Below are 9,103 nucleotides of genomic sequence, written 5' to 3'. Positions count from 1 at the left end.
TTTTTTATCCTTGGGAGGTAGAGCCAAGATAGTGGAGTAGAAGGAAGCTCTGTCCCACAGCCCCTAAAATACCTGTAAAAATAACTAAACAAATTCTAGAGCAGTACAAGTCACAAAATGACAGAGTGAAACAGATTTCCAGCCCAAGATAGTTTGGAAGGTAGACAGAAAAGGTCTATCACACTGGGCTCAGAGCAGAGTACAGTCCAACCTGGGCCATGCAACAAGGACAAGACTGCAGCAGCTACTGCAGTTCCCAGATTTCTCAACCCACAAATGCCAAAGACAGCTTCAAGTCAGTAAGAAAGCTCTTTCACCTGGATGAGAGGGGAGCTTCATCAGGCCTCAGCCCTGGCACCAGGGTGGCAGCAGCCCACTTTTGGAACCCTCAGCCTAAAGACCCTGGGAGAATCGAGCAGCTACATGCCAGGTCCTGGGGTGAGGAGGAATATGGCATAGCAGAGCTGGTGGTGGCTGGGGAGAGGGAATCCTACTTGCAGTTCAGGGCAGAAAAGAGTGCTTTTGGTTGCTCACAGACCAGAGCACAGGCCTGGAGAGGAGTAAATTCCTCTCCCTTGATTGGGGCACCTTAGAGGAAGTGAGGACTTACAGGTCCCTAGAGATATGTCAGAGAACAGCTACACAACATCTCTAAAGCCTAGGGTAATATACCCTCCACTTGACAAAGGACTCAAAAGTCAAGTAACTGTCTGGGAAAATGCCCCAAAAGGGGAAAAAATAACAATATAGAAGATTACTTTCTTGGTGAAAAGGTATTTTCTTCCATCCTTTCAGATGAGGAAGAGCAAAGCATACAATCAGAGGAAGATAGCAAGGTCAAGGCTTTCAAAAGTATTTGCAATGGTCTCAGGTCATGGAAAAGCTCAAAAAGGACTTTGAAAATCAAGTAAGAGAGGTGGAGGAAAAATTGGGAAGAGAAATGAGAGAGATGCAAGAAAATCGTGAAAAGCAAGTCAACAGCTTGCTAATGGAGACTCCAAAAGAAAATAACAACTTTAAGAAGAGACTAACCCAAATGGCAAAAGAGGTCTAAAAAGTCAATAAGGAGAATGCTTTAAAAAGCAGAATTGGCCAAATGGAAAAGGAGGTTGGCTCACTGAAGAAAACAGTTCTTTAAAAATTAGAATGGAGCAGATGGAAGCTAATGACTTTATGAGAAACCACAAAATTATAAAACAAAACCAAAAGAATGAAAAATTAGAAAGCAATGTGAAATATCCTCATTGGAAAAATAACTGACCTGGAAAATAGATCCAGGAGAGATAATTTAAAAATCACACTTGAAAACCGTGATCAAAGAAAGAGCTTAGAGATCATCTTTCAAGAAATTATCAAGGAAAACTGCTCTGATATTCTAGAACCAGAGGATAAAATAGAAATGGAAAGAATTCACTGCTCACCTCCTGAAAGAGATCCCAAAAGGAAAACTCCTAGGAATATTGTAGCCAAATTCCAGAGTTCCTTGATCAAGGAGAAAATATTACAAGCAGCCAGAAGGAAACAATTCAAGTATTGTGGAAATACAATCAGGATAACACAGAATTTAGCAGCTTCTACACTAAGGGATCAAAGGGCTTGGAATATGCTATTCCAGAGGTCAAAGGAGCTAGGATTACAATCAAGAATCCAGCAAAACTGAATATAATACTTCAGGGAAAAAATGGAATTTCAATGAAATAGAGGACTTCCAAGCATTATTGTTGAAAAGACCAGAGGTGCATAGAAATTTGACTTTCAAATACAAGAACCAAGAGACACACAAAAAGATAAAGAGGAAAGAGAAGACTTAAGGAACTCATTAAAGTTGAACTGTTTACATTCCTGTATAAAAAGATGTTATTTGTAACTCATGAGACCTTTTTCAATATTAAAGTAATTAGAGGGAACATGTATACACATACACACATGTATGTGTGTGGCTATGTATGTATATGTGTCATATATGTGTAGGTATATATGTACATAGATGTATGTATGTATACACACACACATATATACACATAGCCAGAGGGCAGAGGATGAGTTGAATATGAAGTGAATGTTGAGAACTGAAAAATAAATAAGTTATATATTTTTTAAAAAATCAAAAGAGAAAAAAAGAAATATTTTATCCTTGAGCTAGGGATTTTGGAATTTGACTATGATATTTCTGTAGGTTTTCAAAGTAGGAAGTCTTTCAGGGATGATAGGTGGATTTTTTCTATTTCTACTTTCCCCTCTTGTTCTAATACTTCAGGACAATTTTATTTAATTATTTCTTGTATTATTGTATCAAGATTCTTTTTTTCATCATAGCTTTCGGGTGGTCTGATTATTCTTGTTTTCTCCTCTTGAGATGTTCTCCAGAACTGTTGTTTTTTTAATGAGATGTCTCACATTCTCTTCTATTCTATTTATATTTCATTTTATTATTTCTTGGTCTCTTATGACTTTGATGGCTTACTCTTGCCTGATTATGATTTTCAAGAAGTCATTTTCTTCATTAAGATTCTGGATCTCCTTTTCTAATTTGTTGATTTTCTTTTCACAATTTTCTTGTTTTTCTTGGATTGTTCTTAGTTGTCTTTGTTGTTCCTTAATCTCTCTGATTTGATTTTTAAAAATCTTTTTAAAGTTCTATGAATTCCTTTTGTGCAGGTGACCATTTGATGTTACTTTTTAGGATAAAAGAGGATTTCTTTGCCTCAGTATCTTCCTTGGAAGACAAAGCCCAATCTTCTTATTCCCAAAGTAACTTTCTATGGTTTGTCTTTCTCCTTTACATGCTCATTTTTTCCTTCGTAGCAGCTTATTAATTTATTTATTTTTTTGTAATCATCTCTAATCCCAGGGTATGGAGAATTGTGCCTCTGGCCTCATACCCTCCTTTCATTGTCCCCTTTGGCCTGAAACTGAAATCAAGACCACCAGCCCACAGCCAGTGATTTCCTGCCCCACTACTTCTGCACTCATTGGGAGGGAATCTGCTGGTTCCTTTTTGCCCAGGGCTGCATACTGCTGGGTCTGGTGTTCCTTATCAGAAGAGGAGATTCTTGGCTTTTCTGATGTGTGACCAAGCTCCAAGCACCCCACAGTGCCTGCTTCAGCCGCCTTTGTGGCCATTGGAAGAACTTGTTCTCATCCACCCTTTCCACCAGGGAAAGTCTTCATATACTTGGGGTAGTCATCCCCTAAACTCACTGATGAGTTTGAGATCTGTTGGTTGCCCTCAATGTGGTCTATCTGTTAAGACAGTTTTGCCAGGGTGTGGCTGCTCTGCATGTTACAGCTTCTTGGAGCCACAGGTGATAGTTGGGTGAAAGGTGGACGAGCAGCCCTGAAAAGGGCTCAGCAGATCTCACATCAGAGGTTCAGTTCTCCTCTGAGTATCCCATACACCCCTCTAGCTCAGTATTGACTAGAGAAAGACAACTTAAAACAGCTCTGAGGTACCTACTACCTCACATCTATCAGAAATGACAAATGCTGGTGGGGATGAGGGAAAATAGACGCACTACTGAAGTGTTAGAGTAGTGCACTGGTCCAAACATTGTGACATAGCCTTTGACCCAGCAATACCACTACTAGCTCTGTATCCTGGAGAGAGCAAAGGAAAAGGAAAAGAACCTATAAAAAAAAATATTCATAGCAGCACTTTTTGTGATGGCAAATAATTGGAAATTGAGGGGATATCCATCCATTGGGCAATGGTTGAACAAGTTGGGGGTAAGAATGTAATGGAGTACTGTCATGATTTAAGATATGACAGGTGGTGGTTTCAGAATTAACAAGGCAAGATGTCACTGAACTGTCAGAACATCTGCATTGTAAAGACGATCTGGACTTGTCTGATCAGTTACTACAGTGATCCCAGGCAATCCCAAAGAACTCGTAATGGACAAAGGCTCTCTGAGTGCAGATCGAGGTCGCGTTTTCTTGCTTGCTTTAATTTGTTTTTTTCTCATATGGTTAATTTGGAAAAATATTTTACATGGTTTTACAATTATATATTATATTATATTATATTATATTATATTATATTATATTATATTATATTATATTATATTATATTATATTATGTTATATTATATTATATTATATTATATTATATTATATATATATAGTTCTCCTTCTCATTCAGCAGGGAATCCGGAGCTCAAATTTAAAAAGAAGAGAATGTTAAAATATAAACACGCATATATGTATGTTATGTAGATGTGTGTATGTATAAATATATTTAAAATATATAAAAAAACTCTCTCTGTCTCTGTCTCATGTTTAGAAAGGGGGAAAAACGAAGCTATCCTCGCCCCCTGGTGCTGAAATGAGAAAAAGGATCCCGGCACGGGCAGGACCCAGCCAGGCTCTGGCTCAGCATCTCGCCCGCGCTGGCCATGTGGGGAAAGAACCAGAGAAGACTTCATTTCCCAGGATTCCCTTCGCGTGCTTCCGCCTTACGTCCCGCCATCCTCTATCCCAGTGCTTTCTGGGAATAGTAGTACAGCAGTCCGGTGACGGAAAGGAAGTTGACAGCCCCACGTTTTCCCTTTACACAGAGAGGGCGGGAGTGCGCGAGTGAGAAGCCCGGCCCAGAGGGGCTCGTGCACCCGGAGTTCCCGGGCTCCCTGTGCGCAGGCGCACTCTTCCAGGCCGGGACTTCGGCGCTCGCCCGCAGGACCTGGAGCGCCGTCGGTCAGGGCCCCTGGGAGGGAGCGCGCGTGCGCCATGGCCTCCCTCCCTGAGCTCCGCTGAGCCTCCGGCATCGCGCGGGACAGGTGAGGGTCTGCGGTCGTGAGCGCGGACGGGGCCCAATGGGGGTGTCCCCGGGGCGGGAGCGCAGGTCCAGAAAGAGCCCAGCCCAGCGACCCTTACAGATGAGGACACTGAGGCACGGGGGGAAGGGGGAATGGCCCTCCTGAGGACGTAGTGCCAGCCTCTCCCAGCCCCCGTGATCGGCTGCAGCCTCCTGCCCTCTCCTACGTTCTGGGGCAGACTCTGGAGTCATCTCCAGCCTCCGGACCTTTGCACAGGCTGTTCCTTCCGCCTCCCCTACTATTCCTCCTCACTGCTTTGCTTTAGCCTCCCGAAACTCTTCCCTTGGGTGCCCTGCCCCTGGACCAAACCTTCTATAAACACCCTCCTCCCCCCACCAGCCCCTTCCTTACCTTGGGGTCTGGCCTGTGATTTCATTGACTTCCAGGCATCCCTCTTTGGTTTACAGGCTTTCAGATTCACCTGTGGGGAAGGGCATGGTTTGGGCTGCAAATGGATTGCTGGGAGCCTCCCCATGTTAGGGGTTCAGCTTGAATCCAGGTTATCCAGACCCCTGAAGCCAGGCCCCTATATACTAATAACATAACCAGCCCCCTCCACCTCCCCAGCTGCCTGCGGTCAAGCTGGGGCTGGGGCTGGGGCCATTGTAGTCCCTTATCTGTGCTCCTCTTGGCCTCTCCCAGCCTGGACAGATTCCTTCTTTTCTCTGCATCCCTCCTGCCCAGACCAGCTCCTTGCACATAGTAAGGTGCTCAGTGCAGGTATTCGGAACCGAATGGACACCAAGGACTGGACTCCAGACACAGGGGAGCTGCAGGAGCTCAGCTCATTTTTTTTTCCAGTTCTGAGCTGACACTTGTATCATGGAATCTCACCTTAGCCATGCCCACCCAAATAGAAATAACTTGTTATTTTATGTCATTCATTTATGTCATTTGTCCACTGGTTAGATGCCATCTTATAACTGTCAAAAAACTTTGTCTAGTGAATTGAGAAAGCCAGTGTATCAGTAAGCATTTATTAAGGGCCTGCTGTGTACCTGGCACCATGGTAAGTGCTGGGCATACAAAGAGAGGTGAAAGTCCCTGCCCTCAAGGAGCTCACAGCCTAGCAGGGGAGATATCAAGCAAACCACTGGGTACAAACAAGCTGGAGACAGGATCCATTGGAGACAACAGAGGGAAGGTACCAGTCTCATGAAGAAGGGAAAGCCAGGGAGGGCAGAAGTCAGAGCAGAGGAGAGAGAAAATGTTCCAGGCCTGGGAGATGGCTGAGAAAATGCCCAGAGCAGAGAGAGGGAGGGTCTTGTACATGGAAAGTACAGGAAAAGTGGAAGGAGGCCAGGTTATGCAGGGCTTTGAATGCCAAGCAGAGGATTTTACACTGGATCCTGGAGGTGATAGGGAGCCAGGTGAGTTGAGTAGGGAGTGACATGGTCAGACCTGCCCTTTAGTTAAATCTCTTTGGTTGCTGAGTGGAGGATGGACTGAAGTGGGGAGAGATTTGAGGCAGCAAGACCCACCAGCAGCCATTGCTGTAGTCCAGGTATGAGGTGATGATGCCCTGTATCAGTGTGGAGGTTGTGTCAGGAGAGAAGGAGAGATATTGGAGAGATGCTGCAGAGGTGAAAGAGACAAAAGAGGTTGTAAGGAGGTGAAATGGACCAGGGATGGTTCAGAGGTGAAAGGGACAGGAGATGCTGTGAGCAGGTGAAATGGACCAGGGATGGTTCAGAGGTGAAAGGGACAAGAGATGCTGTGAGAGGGTGAAATGGACCAGGTATGTTTCAGAGGTGAAATGGACAGGAGATGCTGTGAGAGGGGATGAAATGGACCAGGTATGTTTCAGAGGTGAAATGGACAGGAGATGCTGTGAGCAGGTGAAATGGACCAGGGATGGTTCAGAGGTGAAAGGGACAAGAGATGCTGTGAGAGGGTGAAATGGACCAGGTATGTTTCAGAGGTGAAATGGACAGGAGATGCTGTGAGAGGGGATGAAATGGACCAGGTATGTTTCAGAGGTGAAATGGACAGGAGATGCTGTGAGCAGGTGAAATGGACCAGGGATGGTTCAGAGGTGAAATGGACAAGAGATACTGTGAGAGGGTGAAATGGACCAGGTATGTTTCAGAGGTGAAATGGACAAGAGATACTGTGAGCAGGTGAAATGGACCAGGGATGGTTCAGAGGTGAAATGGACAAGAGATACTGTGAGAGGATGAAATGGACCAGGTATGTTTCAGAGGTGAAATGGACAGGAGATGCTGTGACCAGGTGAAATGGACCAGGGATGGCTCAGAGGTGAAATGGACCAGAAATGTAGGGGTTGTATTTCAAGGTGGGATAGCATGTGCCTTTGACTGGAAGGTAGGTTTCAGGAAGGGGAGTAATAGGAATATCTGTAAAAGAGGGTGGCAGCCTTATTCTTTATTTCTCTTTTTGGAGTACAGTTTTATTGATTTTTTTTCTACATCACCTACAATTCCCATTATATGTATGCTCCCCCTCATTTTGAGCCATCTCTCATGTTCCTGACCTTTTAAAAAGGGGAAGAAAACACAAGTCTACAAAACCAAGTGACATCCAGAAAGCTGGTGTTATTTACAGTATTCCACAACCGTGGTCTCCCATTCGGCAGAGCTCCTCTTTGGAGTCAAGCTTGGCCTCCATAATTTTGAGAGAACTTCCATTTGTATTATTGTTCCATGGCTGCCCTTCTTTCCATTGATGTTGGCCGAGTTGTTGTGTCTTTCTTGGCTCTGCTGACTTCCTGCCACATCAGTTCATATAAGTCTTCCAGTGTTTCTTTGTATTTCTCATGATCATTATTTCTCCAAGTGCAGTAATATTGTATTTCATTAGTGTACCATAAGTTATTGAGCCTTTCTCTGATCATTGCCTCCCACACTGTTTCCAGTTATTTACTACCACACATGGAAAAAAAAACCACATAAATTTCTGGATACACAGGGGCTTTCCTTTTTGTCATTGATCTCATAGGGCTATATACGTAGTCATTTATCTCTGGATCAAAGTACAGGAACATTTTAGTCACTTTATTTGTATAATTCTACATTTAATTTTTTTAACTTTAATTTTTTTCTCACACCAAAATTTTTAATTTAAAAAACAAAATTAAGTCCCAGATTCTCTTCCTGAGAAGGCAAGCAATTGGCTGTGGAAAGACATGTGCAGTCGTGCAAAAGATATTTCTGCACTAACCCTGTTATTTGCTTAATACTAAATTGTCTTTCTGGAGGTCTCAAGGATTTTATATTTTCGATTAGAGGCAGTAGGGAACCAGTGAAGTTGTCTGAGTAGTGTTGTGGTCAGACCTGTGTTTTAGGACTATCAAGAGGGTAATTGTATGGAGTATGGGATGAGAGAAAAGAGACTGGAGCAAGGGAGACCAGAGAGGAGTCTTGCAGCCCCAGGCACAGACTTGGCATCTCAGCAGTTCATAGCTCTGCATCCTTGACCCTTCCCTCCAAGCCTAGGTAGTCTCCTTGGTACCTCTTGGACTTGGGCAAGTGCTGGGCGGAACCTTCCACCCTGGGACCTGGGAGCTCCAAGCCATCCTAGGTCTCCCTTATGACTCTTCCTTTGTCCACCTGCAGCCCTGCCAGATTCTCTAGACACCAACTTTCCCCCAAACTGGAGCATGGAGGAGGAAGGGGATGAGGAAATAACGTCTGAGCTGCTGACAGTCAGGCCCGAGGTGAGTTCTAGCTTCCTCTCACTTTCTCTCTGTCCTACCTTTTCAGAGCACATTTCCTTGGACCTTGGTCTTGTCTGCTCACCCAGGCACCCAGCCTCTGTTACTCTACCCCAGAAGGATCTGACTGTACTGAAGCATACTATTGACTTCATGGAACATTTTAGCTGGAATCCTTCCCTAATATAAACTGACAGACTCAAAGCTAAGCTTTAAACTTGGTTACTGAGGTTTTAGAGATGGTAGCACCAGCTCTCTTTAACATCCAGGCACAATCACTGAGGTCCCAGGAGCAGGGCCCCATGGAGACTCCCATTCAGTAGAATTACTGAGCCTTTTTGGGCATCCAACACCATTCATGGCCTTTATTTGAGGGAATGAAATGCTTGCTTCCCAAATGGGGAATCTTTCAAGTGCACCATCTTAGCATAAGGCCCCAGAACTTCTGGAACCCAGAGCAGGGATCACCAGGGAGTGGGAGAGACTGCCATGCAGTCAGGGTGCATACCACCTTCTAGCTGGGGTGCCAGACACCCACATCCCCATACCAGAGCCATACTTAGTCATGCCAGGAGCCTGGAAGGTAGGCGTCTAGATCCATGACCTGGGACTGGTT

At 44.3% G+C, this 9,103-nt stretch overlaps 1 protein-coding gene across 3 annotated transcripts in view; it reads left to right on the top strand.

The window, feature by feature from the left end:
* Nucleotides 1-4,485: 4,485 nt before the first annotated feature.
* LOC140508223 (uncharacterized) overlaps nucleotides 4,486-9,103 on the top strand; it is a 61,197-nt gene continuing 56,579 nt past the window's right edge. The window contains exons 1-2 of one of the 3 annotated variants that reach the window (XM_072616009.1): nucleotides 4,486-4,775; nucleotides 8,390-8,490. In XM_072616009.1, the coding sequence (XP_072472110.1) occupies nucleotides 8,434-8,490 (57 nt within the window). In that variant the 5' untranslated portion in view covers nucleotides 4,486-4,775; nucleotides 8,390-8,433. Of the gene's footprint in view, nucleotides 4,776-8,389; nucleotides 8,491-9,103 lie in introns of those variants that run through there. The other 2 variants (XM_072616008.1, XM_072616007.1) reach the window with 2 other exon arrangements.

The sequence above is a fragment of the Notamacropus eugenii genome, chromosome 5 (genome assembly GCF_028372415.1).
Source record: "Notamacropus eugenii isolate mMacEug1 chromosome 5, mMacEug1.pri_v2, whole genome shotgun sequence".
NCBI lineage: Eukaryota > Metazoa > Chordata > Mammalia > Diprotodontia > Macropodidae > Notamacropus > Notamacropus eugenii.
This window is presented reverse-complemented; position numbering and strand designations above follow the sequence as displayed.